Source organism: Nyctereutes procyonoides, unplaced genomic scaffold, assembly GCF_905146905.1.
Source record: "Nyctereutes procyonoides isolate TBG_1078 unplaced genomic scaffold, NYPRO_anot_genome, whole genome shotgun sequence".
NCBI classification, from domain to species: Eukaryota; Metazoa; Chordata; class Mammalia; order Carnivora; family Canidae; genus Nyctereutes; species Nyctereutes procyonoides.
Window position 1 is genome coordinate 20,611,479 of NW_026575146.1, and position 18,700 is coordinate 20,630,178.

Here is an 18,700-nt window from a genome sequence, read left to right on the forward strand (position 1 = left end):
TCTCTAGACAGGGCTGTCACTTCTGAGCCGAACACCCTGCTGTCAGAAGTGCCCTTTTTGCTAATGAGAAAACTGCACTGAGAAAACTAGCCCAAGGCTCTGTCCTCAGGAAGATCAGCTGAGGGGTCATTTTAAAGCAACCGAGAACCTTTAGAATGAAACCCACAAAGGAATCCCGCCTTGGAGGGACTGTCCCATGGTGGTGTTGACGCCGGGGGAGATGGGGAACCCAATGCCAGCAGCAGAAGGCTTCACACCTTCTGGGGGCTTGCCTTCCTTTGCAAACCCTTCCCACCTTTCCTTGCTGCTTCTCAGGTCACCCGGACCCTGGCCTGCACCCCTGCAAGTTCTTGGCTCTGTGCGGAGAAGGTGGCCTGTTGGGAATTCTGGGCCCTTGGAGGGATCCAGGGACAAGATCAGAGTCCTGTCTGGGCGCCCCTCCTTTCCACAGGGTGTGACCTCCCGGCTCCCACGGGGCACTTGGCGTGCCTTCCTCTGCATGCACCTTCCTTGCAAGCGCTTGTCTGGGTCCCCCTGCAGGTTTCTTGCTCCCGTTGGAAGCACCCACTGGATAAGTGACCTTGCTGGCCTCTCCATATTGTCTGGTGAGGTGTAGGGACAAGGCCCACTGAGGCAGCCTGCAGCCCCGATACCAGAGGGGCCTCTCTTGCTCTAAGGTCAGCAGCACCTGAATCAGGGTTCCTGGGGCTCTGGGGGCTTCTGAGAGGTGGCAAAAGGCCCTGGCTCCTCACCAGCACGCAGACAGGCCAGGTGACACAGAAGGAAGATCCCAAACCACAAAACCTGCGCTGCTGGTGTGGGAGAGGGCACGAGAGCAAAGGCCCGGGAGGTTTCAGCCAGTACTCTGCGCCCCTGCAGCTTGGGTCTCTCACAAGCAATGTTATTTGCGTGATCAGAGTAGAAGGCGCTGGCTAACTTCACGAAGCCCGTCCAGCCTCTCATCACTGGGTCCTCTTGTCCACCCACCCAGCCCTCGGCAGTCTGCACCCTGCTCCCAGCCACGCGCCCACCCACAGAGGGGACGGAACGCCAGTCCTGCTTCCCCAGCCACGGGAAGCTCATAGGAGACAGATGAAAATGGTTTGGGTCTCACACCTTTGAAGTCGCAGCAGAGACAAGATTCAGAGGGCACACTCCCTGCCCGTGTCCATGGCGGCAGTTTCACAGCCTGAACTTCGCTGTACGATGTGAGCTGACCAGCCAGGGAAGCCTGCTGTCCTTGTCGACTCCCCGGAGCCAGTCCTGGTGGATGGGCTTCCCCACCTCCAGACAGGCGCCCCCAGAGCTGGCGACAGGGCCATGACCTCCACAGCCCTTTGCAGGATGCTGCTGGTTCTCATGTCAGCTTCTTGGGGCATGTTTCAGGTGGCACACCTGGGAGGTTGTCTAATGTTTACCCGGAACAAAGAACGCATCCTGAGCAACCGTCTGCGCTTCCCAGAGGCTGGCCTTCTCGCCCATCACCCCTGCAGCCCACCACCACCCCCAGCCCACCAGCCCCCAGTTGTCACAATACTTTTCAGAGCTCCACGTTTTACCCACATCAATCTTTCCAAGGATATGATATCAAATTGTAGTTTCTTTTTTTTTAATTTAATTTTTATTTATGATAGTCACACAGAGAGAGAGAGAGAGAGAGAGAGAGAGAGAGAGAGAGAGAGAGGCAGAGACACAGGCAGAGGGAGAAGCAGGCTCCATGCACTGGGAGCCAGACGTGGGACTCGATCCAGGGTCTCCAAGATCGCGCCCCGGGCCAAAGGCAGGTGCCAAACCGCTGCGCCACCCAGGGATCCCCCAAATTGTAGTTTCTTAATCAAGAAACTTAATCATAATCAGCAAGATAATCATACCCATTTGACAAATATTTAAGTCATTTATTGCCATTTAAGTTACAGCACTTTAATATACACGCTGCATGGAAGCACACTTTCTCTAACACTGGCGATGACAGTGTAAGTATGGCTGGCTGTCGGTGGTCTCATGGTCATTAAAGAGTTAAAGATTCTGAGTATTTAAGTGCTAATAATTACAATTTTTATCCAATTTTTTATTAAGTAAATTCTAGCAAGTAATATACATATTACTGCAGATAAAACCATCATTGGGAATTATTAAATTGATTGCATATTTTGAGCTATCTTTATGAAGAGAAGTAAAATACTTGGTATGTGTAAGGCAGCAGAGAGTTGGCTTAGGGACTCTCAGCTATTTCTAGAAAAATTGGTTAGTAAAAATAGCATTCAGCTTATTTTCCTTAGCAAGACTATTCTGAGGATGGAATCTGTGACTCAGCAGCAGCGCTGACGCTGTCCCTTCAAACACCTGGTTGCTCATTTTCCACTGTTATGCTGATGCCTTTTTACTCATCCTGGAAATAAACACAAAGAAAAATTCAATGAAAAACAAACTTGGATGGCGTTAAGACACCTTTACATTTATTTCAACCTAATAATTTTATTAAAAACAGTAATATCCTATTTCATGTTAATTTGCATGTTTCAGTAAGCAAATCTGTATTGCATTTGCAGACCAATCATTGTTTTAAAATCAGCAACATATTTTTTTCCAACAGCACATTTTTGCTCTGAATCTAGTTTCCCCAACTGCTGACACATTATCTCTGTGCACACACACACACAATCACACCTAGTCCCCCAAGGCCTCCAGATTGGAGCTTCTGTCTCCCCAATTCCTCAAAACAAAAACGATTAAATCAGGATCTGCTTACTCATGTTTGATAAGGCGTCCTCCCTGAATGAGCTGGGCTACTTCATTTGTGGCATGGCATGCAAACAGAAGCCAGTTTCGAGGCTGGACCTTGTAGGCAAATCTCATGAATGTCAAGGAGTAACAACAGAGGGCTGTCGGAAACATCAAAGCAAAGCAATGGCTTATGGTCTAGCAGACTGAGAGCTGGTGTGATCAGAGATCAGCGGCTTGATCGCCTTCATCAGAAAAAGAATCTCTTCTGCTAAAACTTTTCACAGACGATAAAAGTTGTTGCTTAAATTCTCCCACGAATGGGAAGCTCATTCCATATTTTACTCTACTGTTAGGTATTTTTACTTATTAAACATTTCAGGGACGTTTGCTTGCTAGAGTGGGCTATTAGTTCTAGCACTGTCTGAAAGAATTGCTACTTAATCCCCGCAACAAGACTTTTATGGTCAAATATCAGATTTCAAATAAAATTCAAGGCACTTCATCTAAATAAAGTCCAAGAGGACCCATTCTTCACTTGTGTGTACTAGATCTGAAAGGCACACAGGACCTTAACACTTCCTGGGTAAATATTTCAAAACAACCCTGTTTTTTTTTTCCTCCCCGTGGACAAACACCCTTCCATGCCATCATATTTCTTTATGTTACTTTCAAATCGTGACTGTAGTAGCTGGAGCTACAAACCTGAAATGTAAACAGAAGCCATATTATGCTATAATTATATGTATCAAAGTCCTCCCAATTATTCAAATGTGTGTCCTTACCAAATGTCATCCGCCCACTGATAATCTCTGGAGACTTTTTCATGTCATTGATGGCAGCAATGGGAAGACCCCAGTTGGCTACAGGGCCCCAGAAATGCTACAAAAATGAGAGGAAGGGAAAAGGAGAGGAAAGGATAAGGAGGGGCTGTGAAAAGCTGCAGTTTCTTCCTTTAAATGACAATGGAAACATGTGAAAATGAACCTTCATGTTTACATCTTGCAGGTTTACTTGCAGATGGCCGGTTAACATTTAGGCACTGTCTGGTCAAGGTTTGGCCTGTACATCAGTGGCTCTTCCAGGGTGAGCCCCGAGTCGGGAAGAATTTGGCCATTTACCAAGATCCCCACCAACTTCCAGATTACTGCTAGGTAATCTCTGTCCCACTGAGAGAACTTTAAATCAGATTAACTTCTTACCCAATTCCCTCCTGCCGTAACTTAAACCTCATTACAACTATTCTCCAAATGGACTGTTTAAATCTCTCAAAACCTCTTTTTCAAATTTACATTAAGATATTTGTCAGTAACTCTTAGAATGCCTATCCTAAATTGGAGATTTTTTTCTGAAGAAAGCAACTTAAAACAGGAGAACTTGCTTTCTTGCTTTTCAGCTCCTATGAGCTATATTTAGATCAGAGAACATGGAAATCTCTACTCAGAACCCCAGAGATACTAAGAAATTAAGACTGGAAGATACTTTTGAAGTCATAGCAACAACCAATGTTTAAAAAAGGCTCAACAGTTTTTCATCCTAGGACAGGAGCATCCCAGGACAGCAAAATGACATTGTCTGTGTTCAACAGCAGTAATATCCAATTGATTTAGTTTCTGAGGCTGAACGAAGTTCAGTAGCTTTTCCCATCAAATTAAAAATTGTTTATTAATGTACAATTTACAGTAAGGTATGAAAGAAACCACACATCGTTGACTAAACACCCTTTTTCGTTATCAGACTATTAATCAGTGATCAACTTCTGCCTATCAGAGCATTTAAGATAAATTCAGGCTGCTGAGCACATTTCTAACATTGACCAGGAGTCTTTAAAATCCCTAATTCCATTAAGAAGTAGGAAACAAAGGAACTACAAGAAAAGTATGTGGATTATGTTTGGGATGATAGAATATTTTGAAATGCTTACTTAACATGCTTAAGTGGGAGGCCCAGGCCGCCCAGGCCTTAACCAGCTGTAAAGAGCCAGAGCTCCTCTGGGGCCAGCACGCTAGGCATGGGGGCATCTACAGCTGACTTTCAAACCCCGTAATTGGACACAGCTGGTGTAAAGAATCTCAGAGGTTCTGTGGTGGCGGGTTAGTGTTCTCATCTTCAGACTGGATGTTATCTGAGTTACACTCTGCTGGAACTTGAATTTCTTGTACCTGGATGCTGAGTGGCCAATCCTCTCCCCACTACCTACTGGAGCTCTGGAGAGGGAGGGTGGCCAGCCTTCACTTACTGGCTTCCCCCCATCCCCGTCCTTCTCCGGGGGGTGGGGGAGGCACTTCTTTTCTCAGCTCCCTGCCATACTGGTGTCTCCCTTTCCTCATCTACTGACCGGGCCTTTCTCCACCTTAGTTTAGTTTTATCTTTTTCTAGTTAATCTCTTCCCACAGCTCTGCTTTGCATGTTGGTCCCCATGTCTACCTTCTCATACATAGACACGGGGCTGGAATAGAGCCTGGAGAGGTTCTCCACCACCAGGCCCAAAGGCATCTCCCCCTGCGGCTGGGGTCAAGGAACAGGACCCTGGCATAAACCTGACACCTCAAGCAGCCCTGGAGGACTTGCGCTCACATGGTGGCATTACGAGTTCTAGGTTGAGGACTGTCATGCATGAACAGAGTTCTGCAAATTAGCGGCGATCAACACTCTTATGATGATAAACATTAAGATACGCTTACAACCGGTTTCTTAAAAAGAATATGAAAGGTAAAAATGATCTCATCACTAGTTTACTAAAAGATCTAACCTCAGAAGGTTAACAATGCAGCCTTTCTGCCTAGTGCAAGCTTCTAGTTCCACTTCCCTGTTTGTAAACACGTTTGGTCCAGGTTCCTTCTGCTCAGCAGTCAATGCACTGGTCCTGCCTGAAGTTAGTGCCCAGAGCAGATCAGAACCGCCACCAGATGTGGTGGCCAGATCGGCCAGCTCAAGCAGAGGAGGCCAGGGCTGGGCCAAGGCTGCTGTCTGTAACTCTGTTAATGCACAAAGTCTGCAAAGGCCTGAAATAAAGTAGAACAATTTTCTTACCGTACTATTTTGTGAGGAGGCCCCAAGGTTCAGACAGGAGAGATGTAGGGAACAAAAAAAAAAAAAAAAAAAAAAGATCAGATGCTTTGAAAGATTTCAGTTCTATTAGGTGACTTCAACCTCACACGTGTGCTCAAGTTTCAGCGACAGAACTACCAGGTGAGCAGCACATGTTCTTTTCTTAAGAAGATACAGTTTTATTCCTAACAACAACTTTGACCCAATGAAACTAAAATTTCGTAAATCTTACGAAAATAAACTTACGCCTTAGAGTGAAGCTGTCCAACAGAAATATAATGCAAGTCACTACCAGAAGCCACATATGTAATTTAAAAATTTCTAGAAGCCACATTAGAAGTAAAATGAAACTAGGGAATTTTATTAAGTTTATTCTAATGTATCAGAAATATTTCAATTTGAACATGTAATCAACAAAAACTTAACAATGTGACATTTTACATTTTTTTGTACTAAGTTTCTGTGATATTATGTGTGTTGACATTCGTGGCACATGTCATTTGGACTGGCCACAGGTAAAATGCTCCATTGTCATCTGAGGCTCACAGCTGCTGGATGGCATAGTGCAGGCTGAGGGGGCATTTCTCTGGAAATGAAGAGGTGGAGAAACACAGTGCTACAGAATTCCGGCAGTGATGAGCTCACCATTTTTACGAACAGGTTATTACCAGAACAAAAGCACCTAAAAATAGGCATGTAACTTTACATTTTGTTCACTTCTAAAACTCTGGAACCTCAAATGGTGTCAAGCATTTACAAGGCACCCAAAAAAGTCTTTGTTGAATGAACGAATGAATGAATAGTAAAAACTTTCAACATTAAGTGTTTTTCCAAATGTTAAACTTAGTATGGTTTAAAAATACATAAAAAGTTTTAGAACGAATTCCTTTTATTTCTGAAATGGCAATTCTTTTTGCAGGATATAGATTAATCTTCTGTATGGCAAAATCTTAAAGTTTATGTATTGAAAGAGTTAAGGAAGTAAAATGATAAAATCCTTTATAAACACATTGACATCCAAATAGCTCTTCTCACCATTTTGATTTAGAGGTCAAGAAGGTTCTAATTTCCACTGTGAAAGTATTTGTTGACGGTGCTAATAATATTCAAATAGGCTTTATTATGAAATTCAAGAAGCCTAAAAAGAGTCTTTCGACACTAAATGAATTGTTTGAAGAAATTATGTTTCACTATATTTGCCTTACCAAGACTATTTCACAGGAAGTCCAAATTGAGCACAGTGTTTTGCCTCAGAAGGGGTGGGTTTTCTTACCAGGCCAGCCTGACCTAGGAGATTATGGACTATGCTCATCTGCAGTGTCACTATTCTGTTTGTTTCAGAAGTAGAATTTAGGGATTCCTCAGTTGCATATAACACCCAGTGCTCATCTCATCATGTGCCCTCCTTAATGCCATCCCCCAGTTACCCCATCCTCATCCCCTCCAGCAACCCTCAGAGTTCAGTGTCTCTTATGGTTCACCCCCCAGATTCATTGTCTTTTATTTTTCCTTCCCTCCATCTACATTCATCTGTTTTGTTTCTTAAACTCCTCACATGACTGAAATCATACAGCATTTGTCTTTTCTCTGATTGACTCATTTCACTTAGCATAATACACTCTAGTTCTAATCACATTGTTGCAAATAGCAAGATTTCATTCTTTTTGGATGGCTAATAGTCCAACTCTCTCTCTCACACACACACATACTCTCTTTCTCTCTCTCTCTCTCTCTCTCTCTCTCTCTCTCTCACACACACACACACACACACACACACACACAATCTTCTTTATCCATTCGTCTACTGAGGGACATCATCTGGGCTCAATCCACAGTCTGGCAATTGTGGACACAGCCACTATAAACACTGGGGTGCAGGTGCCCCTTCGGATCACCATATTTGTATCCTTTGGATAAATACCTAGTAGCACAATTGCTGGGTCATAGAGTAGTTCTATTTTTAACTTTTTGAGGAACCTCTGTATTGTTTTCCAGAGTGGCTGCACCAGCTTGCATTCCTACCAATACTGTGGGAGGGTTCCCCTTTCTCTGAATCCTCACCAACATCTGTTGTTCCCAGAGTTAATTTTAGACATTCTGACCAGTGTGAGGTGGTATCTCATTGTGGTTTTGATTTATATTTCCCCAATGCTGAATGAAGCTGAGTATATTTTTATGTGTCTGTGGCCATTTGTATGTCTTCTTTGGAGAAATGCCTGTTCATGTCTTCTCCCCATTTCTTGAGTGGATATTTTGTTTTTTGTAGTGTTTACTATTCTTAAAGCACCTTTGTTCAGGATCTGAACAAAGAACCATATTTAATTAGCTGTAAGTTACCAGTGGTACGTTTTCCCATCAAAAATATTTTAAGAGATGTAGTTTTTAAAACCTAAAAGATCAACTTGGGGAGTTTTCAATTCAGGACTCTTCCTGAACCGTACAATAGTTCAAATTCTACCCTATTCTACAGCATGAAAATCATCACACAAAGAATGCTGATCTTCCAACCAAGAATACCCTACCCAGCAAAGTTATTCAGAATTGAAGGAGAGAGAAATAATTTTCCAGAAAGCAAAAGTTAAAAAAGTTCACCGCCATTAAACTTGCCTTACATGAAATGGGGTTAATTAGTAACAAGAGCACACATGAAAGAGTAAATCTCACTGTTAAAGTAAATATATAGTAAAGTTAAGTGGATTAATTACTTATAAAGCTAGTATGAAGGTTAAAAGACAAAGTAGTAAAAATAAAATAATTAGCTAAGGGACAGACAAGATAAAAGGATGTAAAGTATATCAAAAACAAAATAAGGGGAGGAACATTGAAGTTTAGAATGAGATCAAACTTAGAGTTGTTACCAACTGAAAACTATTACAGATACAAGTTGTTATATATAAGCCTCAAGGGAACCACAGAGCAAAAAACTATAATAAATAACAAAAAATAAAGATCATCAAACCACAAGACAGTAAGAGAACAATGTAACAGAGAACTACAAAAACATCCAGAAAATAAACAAAATGGCAGTAAGCACATACCCACCATTGGGCTACCTGTTCAGTTGGTAATCTGCTTCTCCCTCCCCTTCCAGCTCGTGCCCTCTGTCACTATCTCTGTCTCTCTCTCAAATAAATAAAATCTTAAAAAAATGAAAGAGATATTAAAACTGATACCACAGAAATAAAAAGGACTGTAAAATACCATTATGAACAATTTTACACCAATAAACTGGACAACCTAGAAGAATGGACAAATTCCTAGAAACATACAATCTACCAAGACTACATCATGATAAAATAGAAAATCTCAAGAGATTGATTACTAATGAAGTGATTGAATCTGTAATTGAAAACCTGCCAACAAAACGAAGTCCAGGCCCATACAACTTCCCTGTTGAATTCCACAAAACACCCAAAGAAGAATGAATACCAATCCCTCTCAAACACTTCTAAAAGATAGAAGAGGGAAGAATTCTTACCAAAATATTTTACAAGTCCAACATACCAAAACCAAACAAGGATGCCATACAAAAAAGAAAGTTACAGGTCAATATCCCCGATGAAAACAGATGCAAAAATCCTCAATAAAATATTAGCAAACCAAATTCAATAGTACATCGAAAGGATCATACACTATGATCAAGCAAGATTTATTCTAGGGAGTCAAGGATGGTTTAATATCCACAAATCAGGATGCCTGGGTGACTCAGCAGTTGAGTGTCTGCTTTCAGTTCAAGGTCAAGAGATCAAGCCCTGGGTCAGGCTCTGCAATCAGGGAGGATTCTGTTTGAGATTCTCTCTCCCTCTTCCTCTGTCCTGTGCCCTGCTTGTGTACTTGCTCTCTCTCAAATAAATAAATCTTAAAAAAAAAAAAAAAAGAACTTAGGAAAAAAAACCTGTTACTATTTGCAGTTGACATGATATTACATAGAGAGAACACCAAAGACTCCATCAAAAACTGTTAAAAAAAAAAAAAACTGTTAAACAGGGACATCTGAGTGGTTCAGTGGTTGAGTGTCTGCCTTTGGCTCAGGGTGTGATCCCAGAATCCTGGGATCCAGACCCACATCAGGCTCTCTGCATGGAGCCTGCTTCTCCTCCCTCTGCCTATGTTTCTGCCTTTCTCTGTGTCTCTTGCAAATAAATAAATAAAATCTTTAAAAAAAAAAAACCTGGTTAAACAAATTCAGTAAAGTTGCAGATTATAAAATCAGAATACCAAAATCTGTTGTTCTTTATTAATGAGCTATCAGAAAGAAATTAAGAAAACAATCTCATTTACAATTGCATCAAAATAAAGTACGTAGGTATAAATTTAATCAAGGATGTTGTATGTTGAAAACTGTAAGATATGAAAGAAACTAAAGAAGACTAATAAATGGAAAGCTATTTCATGCTTAGGGACCAGAAGAATATTATTAAACTGTTCATACTATCCAAAGCAATATACATATTCAATGAAATCCCTATCAAAATTCCAATGGCATTTTCTTTTCTTTTAAGATTTTATTTATTTATTAGAGACAGAGAGAGAGGCAGAGACACAGCAGAGGGAGAAGCAGGCTCCATGCAGGGAGCCCGACGTGGGACTGGATCCAGGGTCTCCAGGATTAAGCCCTGGGCCCAAGGCGGTGCTAAACCGCTAAGCGCCACCCCACCCCCCCGCCCCGGGCTGCCCCAATGGCATTTTCCATAGAAATACAGCAATCCTAAAATTTGCATGGCATCATAAAAGACCTTGAATAGGCAAGGCAATCTTGGAAAAACAAAACTGGAAGCATTAAGTTCCCTAATTTCAAACTATTACAAAGATGTAGTAATTAAAACTACATCTGTGTGGTATTGACATAAAAGAGATATAGATCAATAGAGCAGAGCCCAGAAATAAACCTACACAGGAGTCAAAAAATTTGACAGAGGAGTCAAGAACATAAAATGGGGAAAAGACAGTCTCTTCAATAAATGATATTGGGAAAATTGCACAGCCACATGCAAAAGAGTGAAACTGGACCATTACCTTACACCAAACACAAAAATAGATTAAAGATGTGAATGTAAGACTTGAAATCATAAAACTCCTAGAAGAAAACTAGGTGGCAAGTGGTTTGACACTGGTTTTGGCAAAGATTTTCTGAATCTGACAGCAAAAGCAAAAATAAGTGGGAGTATGTCAAACTAAAAAGCTTTTGCAAGTAAAAGAAAAATGAAAAGGCAACATATCGAATGGGAGAAAATATTTGCAAACTATATATCTGAAAAAGGGCTAATATTCAAAATACATTAACTCACACAACTCAATAGCAAAACAACAACAACAAAAAAACCAAAAAAACAGTATGATAAAAAAAAAATAGGCAGACCTGAATAGACTTTCCCCAAAAAAGACATACAGATGGCCAACAGGTACATGAAAACATACTTGAAATTGACTAATCAGAAAAATGCAAATCAAAGTCACTAGGTTATCACCTCACACCTCTCAGATTATCATTGGGCATAATGGCACCCAATGGCACCTGAATGGCTGTGGTTGAGTGTCTGCCTTTGACTCAGGTTATGATTCTGGGGTCCTGGGATTGAGTCCAGCATCAGGCTCCCCAGAGGGAGCCTGCTTTCCCCTCTGTCTATGCCTCTGCCTCTCTGTGTGTTTCATGAATGAATGAATGAATGAATGAATAAATAAATAAATAAATAAAATCTTTAAAAAAATTACTGCTATCAAAAATATAAAAAAATAACTTGGCAAAGATGTGGAGAACATACACTGGTTGTGCAGTGTTGGTGGGAATGCAAACTGGTGTGGCCACCATGGAAAACAGTATGGAAGTCCCTCAAAAATTAAAACCAAATTAAATACGATCCAGCAATTCCACTTCTGGGTATTTGAAGAAAACAAAAACACTAATTTGAAAAGACATATACATCCCTATGTTCACTGAAGGATTATTTACAATACCCAAGATATGAAAAAACCTAAGTGTCCACTGATGGATGAATAACCTGTAGTACATATACACAGTGAAATATTACTCAGCCATAACAAAGAATAAGTTTTACCATTTGCTACAACATGGATTGACTTCAAGGGCATTATGCCAAGTGAAATAAGTCAGAGAAAGACAAATACCATGTGACTTCTTATAGGAATGATCTTAAAAAACAAAACCAAAAAACCAAGCTCATAGATACAGAGAACAGATTGGTGACTGCCAGGGGCAGAGGATGAGAAATGGGTGAACTGTTTTGTCTGAGTTTAAGTAAGTTGAATAAAATTCAAAAAAATGTAATAATGTTGATTACTTAAATAATGGTTTAATGATCATAAAACAGAGAATAAAATCATTCTAAACAATACTAGTAAATATAAAAATCCACAACTCAACATTTCTTAATTTTATGTTAGTTATTTAAAACATGAATCATCTACTAAGTCAGAAAATCTGAATGCATATTTTTGCAGAGTCAAGCTAATGGAAAGAAAATCTTTTTAGTGTATGAATATCTGTTTGAAAGAATAAATTTAAAAGCAACACACAAACTTCAATTTGGGGAGAGTAAGGTAAAACTGTGTAGAAAATACCCTTGATTTTGGGGCACCTGGGTGGCTCAGTCTTGATTTCAACTCAGGTCATGATCTCGGGGTTGTGAAACTGAGCCCCAGTCAGGCTCTGTGCTCAGTGCACAGTCTGCCTGAGACTCTCTCCCTCTCCCCTTACCCACAACCCTCCCCACCAGTGCACACTCCCTCGCCCAAGTAATTAAATCTTAAAAAAAAAAAAAAAAAGACCTTGATTTTTCTCTTTATTTGGTATGTTGCCATTATTTCCATTAAGGTAAAAAAAAACAACAACTTTAAAGTCTTTCTTGTGTTCACTTACAATCTGGAACTCTCAGGAGGAAACTCCACCTTCCTGGCTAAGGACGATGTGGAGGTGATGAAGGACAATCACTGTATAGTTGACAACAAAACAAAATGAAACGAAACTCCATAAAACCTTATCTTCTTTTTTTCTTTAATTTGGAAGTGATTGGTGGGTTCATTTCTTCTAAGCTCATTTTTATTTTCATAATGTCTCCTGAACACTGCCAATCTCAGTTTCTTATTTTCCTAAAATTACGGACAGTTAATTGTTAGCTTGCTCTGAAAGCACTGTTAGTTTGCGTAACTGGTAACTCGTTTCGATAGTGCTGAAAGGATCCAACGGTCTTATTTACGCCACTACTTGAAGCGGGTAAGAGTTTAAGCTGCTCTAAGTTGCAGTTCTCTTGCAGCCTGAAAATGCTAACCTACATTTTTTATTTGTCGTCACCAAACTCACCATATTTTCTAACTCAAGTTAAAACGAGGGCATTTTCACAACTAGAATGTGTGATACTCAATTGTATCTAGCTGGTCAAAACTGACTGGACATCAGAAAAGACCTCTGGCAACTGGACTGTACAGACAACGGCTCTCCTGTGGCCAGTTCTGCTTCACCACCATCGGCTTCATGAAACGTTTGAGGATCAGTTGTATGGTACATATACACAGGGAAATATCACTGTGGGCAGGGTACAGGAAGCAGCATGGCGGAGAGGAGAGGCACAAAGTACCTTATGCCTTTTTTTTTTTAAGATTTATTTGGGGGGGGGAGGAGAGGGAACTAGCAGGGGGAGGAGCAGACAGAGACGACAAGCACAAGCAGACTCTGTGCTGAGCACAGAGCCCGACCTGGGGCTCAATCCCAGGACCCTGAGAGCATGACCTGAGCTGAAACCAAGAGTTGAATGCTTACCTGACTGAGCCCCCCGGACGCCCTGACCTTACTTCTTTTTGAAACCATTCTTTTGCATTACTTTCCTCAAATCCTAACCTGGCATACCCACTGTGGCTCTGCAAACCTGTTGTCCGTAGGTCTCAAGTTTAGTCTAGATAAAAGTTTTTCATGTGGCCAGTGAGGCACTGGATCAGACTCTTAAGCCTGTTCCAGCCCCCATAATCTATCTATCATTGGGCAAGGGGTCCCTGTTGTTCTACTGCAACTTCTCACCTGGATAGTAAGTAGAAATCTTTAAAGCTTTCCTGAAAACAAGGAGTTAAAATTAGAATAGCATACCTTTTGAACTAAAGAGTATTCATGGCAAACACTCCATTAATTTCTGATTTGTAAGCGTGCTAGCAGACAAACAGATTTAAAAACTCTCCATGATCTAGGTTCTGCTTAAGAAAACATCTTTTGCACATATATCCAATTATATACACACATATACATATATCCATTCACCTCTCAGGAAGGGGGTAAATCTGTAGAATAAATCTGTATAGACTGCTCCTGATGCAATCATTAAAGCATGTGTCCTACACCTCAGGACATTTTGTTCCATCTCATTTATTCTTTTTAACCAAAATTCATGACAGAGGAATGCAAGGGAACAAGGAATGAGGACACAATGAGCAAGAGCAAAGAAAGCTCTCTTATCTTACTCCATCAACAAGGTATATGAGGAAATAATTAAAAAAAAATATAGGGGTGCCTGGTTGGCTCAGTCAGTTAGTAAAGCACAGGACTCTTGATCTCAGGGTTGTGAGTTCAAGCCCCATGCTGGGAGTGGAGATTACTGAAAAAATAGTAATAATAAATAAAAAAGATAATAGAAACCCAGAAAGTTCTTGATTCAAGATCTTTTTTTAAAAAAAAGATTTTATTTCTTCATGGGAGAGAGAGAGAGAGAGAGAGAGAGAGAGAGAGAGAGGCCGAGACATAGGCAGAGGGAGAAGCAGGCTCCATGCAGGGAGCCCGATGCAGGACTCGATCCCAGGACCCCGGGATCACCACCTGAGCCAAAGGCAGAGGCTCAAACGCTGAGCCACCCAGGCGTCCCTTGATTCAAGATCCTCATTAAGGTAAGAAATTGGTGAGAGGAGAGATGAAAGGTGCCAAGTAGGAGAGTACCAGAACCCAGGGAAGAAACATGCAATATTACTTTCATCAAGCACTATGCTATGCTGTCCAACAGCTACCAAAGCACAATATGTAAGCAATTGCCCAGGACCACACAGCTAAAAATCACCAGGGCTAGGGTTCTAGCTCATCATTTGGTCTTAATAATACTATAAATCAATCAGTTCTAATAAAAATTTTGAGTAATAACTTAATATTATTTAATATTAAGACCCAATTTAAATGTCCCGGGTTGTCCTAGAAATGCCTTTATGGTGGTTCTCTTCCATGCAAGATCCAATCTAAGTCTACACACTACTTATGGTTAGAATCTATTTCCTTAACTCCTGTTTCTCAGTGAAAAAAATCAACATTTTAAAATATACTCGGATGGGCGCCTGGCTAGCTCAGTCCATAGAGCATGCTATTCTTGATCTCCAGGATTATGAATTGGAGCCACACATTGGGTGTAGAGATTATTTGAAAATAAAATCTTTTAAAAGAATACATTTGGAAGCCCACTTTAGCAAGAAAGACATTTCAATCTTACTCATAAAATGTGACTGAGAGAACTTTAAATATCTGTATGAAACACACTCAAGTGTTACTAAATGATTTTTAAAATTCTGGAATAGCATTAGTTTAGAAAAATCTCTGTATCCCTTCAACAGGCTGTAAAAAGAATCCAGATATTCAGTTAATAGGGAGTGCAAAGTAGGTAGAACGGTTATTCTACCTGAGGAGGTGAGAAGGTACAGAACCTCATTTCTGATCGGAAGAGGGAGCCACTAAAATTTTCTTCCTTATGCTTTATTCTCCTTTGCAAAAGCACAGCAGTGGGATATCTGAGTGGCTCAGGTAGTGATTCTGGGCCCAGGGATCGGGTCCCACATCAGTCTCCTTGCGAGGAGCCTGCTTCTCTATGTCTCTGCCTCTGTGTGTGTCTCTCATGAATAAATAAATGAAAATCTAAAAAAAAAAAAAAAAAAAGAAAAGAAAAAGAGAAAGAAAGAAAGAAAGAAAGAAAGAAAGAAAGAAAGAAGAAAGGAAAAAAAGCACAGCAGAGGCTGTGAGCAAGAAGTTTGCAAGAACACAAGGAAAACTTTCCTCTGATCAGTTCTAGGAGGAAGGGTTTCTCTTTCTAGGAGAAAAAGCTTAAATAAAGATCTTCTGGTGAGAATTTGGATACCAGCCCTCAAACAGCCCTCCATAGCTGGCAGTGCTGGCAGGAAATCCCACTGTTCCAAGAATGGCAGGGAAAATAAGCCTGGCATATCACTCTATCGACTCAGTTCATAAAAGTAATTCCAGGTCAAAAAAAAAAATCACAGAAATCACAGAGCTTTTTATGCCTCACACTTAAGATTTTAACTTTTTCCAGACAGTATGCAACGTTTCCACTGGGGGAAAAAAAAAAGGCAGAATATAAGTTGTACAGTGATTTGGAGTTTCTGAGTATTTTCACATCCCTTATCCAGTTTTATGTTCTCAAGAACCCGACCAGATAGGGCATGATCATTAAACCCATCTCATAGAAACCGAGGTCCACTGGGGTTGGACGTCTTGGGATCCCTTGGTTAGAAAGCCTCCTTCTGCTGATGCCCTAGCAGGGCAGCACTCTTCCTGGACACTGCAATTCTCTTCTTTTCCCCATTTAGTCAAAGCTTAACTCAAAGTAACACTGGAAAAAGTATAGGATGCTCATCTTAGGAACAAAGGTTAAGCCGCCGTATATCAAAGTATTTGATGGGAAAGGCTGGCTCTCAGAAACCTATCTACTAAAGAAAAAAGAAATGTAAAATAATAGTAAAAATAAAAATAGAAATAAGAAATAGAAAAGTAGGCTCTCTTCCTGGAAAATCCACTTAACAAACCATTCCTATTACTACATAATGCAATTCCTATTATTACATAATGTAACACTATAATGAACGTTAGGTAATCATCAGTATTTTTAAAAATATGAATGAGTGTAATCGCTTTATTCTTAATTATTCTATAGAATTTTATCTTAGCTGTATCTAAGGATTAGGAAGGCTCGTTATCCAAAGCAGAAAACATTAGTTAAAAAAGGTAACCTTCAAAGCCAGAGAAACTTAACTGCAGGGACTAAGAACAGATCCTCAAATTACTATTTGCTCAGATTTTCCCAACACATTAATCTGATAAGTCAGTCCACATTACTGAACCATCTACTTGATTAATCACAATCCTAGTTAAGTACGAGAAACTTCCTATTTGGAAAAAATCAGGAGCCAAGATTCTTTCCAAATTTACTGTATCACGTGAGAGACTGAATTACATTTCTCACGGTATATTACTCTGTAAAATTAGAAGTAAACAGTATTGGCAACAAAGTCCAGGCCTTAAAAGTCAGTCCTTTTTATACTGGCAAAAACTCAGTTGCCTTCACGCAGTTTCCTTTGGATGGTTAAAGGACTGATTTTCTCCTTAGCTGTCATCACTTTGCCTCTTTTCCACTTTACTGGGGAGGAAAAAACAAACAAACAAACAAACAAACAAACAAACAAAAAACAACAATCGCAGCCCTACACCTATCTAGCCTTTAAACCCGCAACACAGAAAAATTACAAAAAAATTATTGAAAACGGCTTCGAAGTCATACTAAAAAACATTCTGAAATACAAGCAGGCGTCTCAAGATTCGAGGTGAAGAGGAAACACAGGTAGCGTGTCTTCAGGCCTTTCGCCCGCCAACGCTCTTTTGTTTGTAACTGGAAGGGAGGTGGAACAGGAGGCGGTACGGCCCCAGGAACGCACGCCTCTACTCTGGCTGGCAGGATGCTCGTATACTAAAAACATGGGAGGTTTGATGCCCTTCCCGCTGGGGCTGAAGGTCCTCAGCACGAGACCCCCAAAAGGCGAGGGGGCCCGCGCGAGGGGCGGCGAGGGGCAGCGGCGCGCACCTGCAGCGCACCTGCGGCGCACCTGCGCTCCCACAGCGCCTCCCGCTGGCGCCTCCGAGGCCCGCAGCCGGCCCGCCACCGCACAGCTGGGCGCACAGCTGCAGGGCAGGTGCAGCGAGCCCCGCCCGACCCCGCGCACCTGGCGGGGTACAGCCCGGAAGCCCCGCGGGGGCGAGGGTCCTCCCGCCGCCCCGGGGTCCCCCGCCCCGCCGTCCTCTGCCCCGCCGCCCCGGGGTCCCCCGCCCCGCCGTCCGCCCCGCCGTCCTCTGCCCCGCCGCCCCGCGGTCCCCCGCCGCCCCGCGACTCCCCGCCGCGCCCTTGTGGCTCCGCGCCCCGGGCGCACGGCCGCGACCTCCGGGAGCCCTCGGTGGTTCCGGGGGTCCGGCCCGGGGTCTCGTCACCTCATGAGGTAGTCCCGAAAGTCCTTGCTCCGGACATAGTCCGCCGCCTTCCGCACCAGCGCGCCCGCCATGGCCGTGCCCGCCGCCAGGCCGCCCCAGCGCCCTCGCCTCCGCTCCCCGGAACCCAATGACACCCAGCGCAGCGGACGGCGCGGACACCGCTCCCGCCCGCGGGCCCGCCTCACGACAGCCGGCTCCGCCTTACGGCCGCGCCGGCCTTCGGCCTATGGGAGGACGCGGGAGGGCAGGCGGCGGCGCGGATTGGCTGGCGCGAGCCGCACACCTCCTCCCCGCCCCTCTGCGGCGCTCGGGGGCGGGGCCTGCTGCCGTAAACCGTCCGGGGCCCGGCGGGGATTGGCTGGCGGTCTCCCGGCGCGGGTGACGGTCCCGGGCTCGGCGGGCAAGCGGTCGGGTGAGTTCGTGCGGCCCCCGGGGCGCGCGGGAGCGTCCCCGCAAGGGCACCTTGGCCGGGCCGCGAGCGCACCCGCAGTGCCGGCGTGGGCGGCCCGCGGTGCCCCCGGTGCGCACCGGGAGGGCGGCCGGGGGGCTTGGGTGGTCGACGGGCACCGTGCACACTCCCCGACCCGGCCCGTCCTGCTGGGGTAGCCGCAGGTGCCCAGCTCGGGTAGCCGCAGGTGCCCAGCTCGGGTAGCCGCAGGTGCACAGCTCGGGTAGCCGCAG

General features: G+C 43.0%; 1 protein-coding gene across 1 annotated transcript; it reads right to left on the minus strand.

The window, feature by feature from the left end:
• Positions 1–1,874: 1,874 nt before the first annotated feature.
• On the minus strand, positions 1,875–18,090 carry MPC1 (mitochondrial pyruvate carrier 1). The gene is made up of 5 exons (XM_055310947.1): positions 18,020–18,090; positions 6,865–6,868; positions 3,507–3,603; positions 2,750–2,882; positions 1,875–2,389 (listed from the first exon to the last, which is right to left on the minus strand). The coding sequence occupies exons 1-5, from the start codon at positions 18,088–18,090 to the stop codon at positions 2,365–2,367; spliced, it is 330 nt and encodes a 109-aa protein (XP_055166922.1). The 3' UTR covers positions 1,875–2,364.
• Between the last annotated feature and the right edge of the window lie 610 nt (positions 18,091–18,700).

Bases quoted from the DNA above. Each gene is read 5' to 3' on its own strand.
- MPC1 (XM_055310947.1), bottom strand. From the start codon at position 18,090: ATGGCGGGCGCGCTGGTGCGGAAGGCGGCGGACTATGTCCGGAGCAAG. The intron at 2,883-3,506 runs GTAAGGACACAC...TGTTTCCGACAG, and splicing joins CAGTGGGCGGATGACATTTG to CCCTCTGTTGTTACTCCTTG. The intron at 2,390-2,749 runs GTAAGCAGATCC...GTTTATTTCCAG, and splicing joins GGACGCCTTATCAAACATGA to GATGAGTAAAAAGGCATCAG.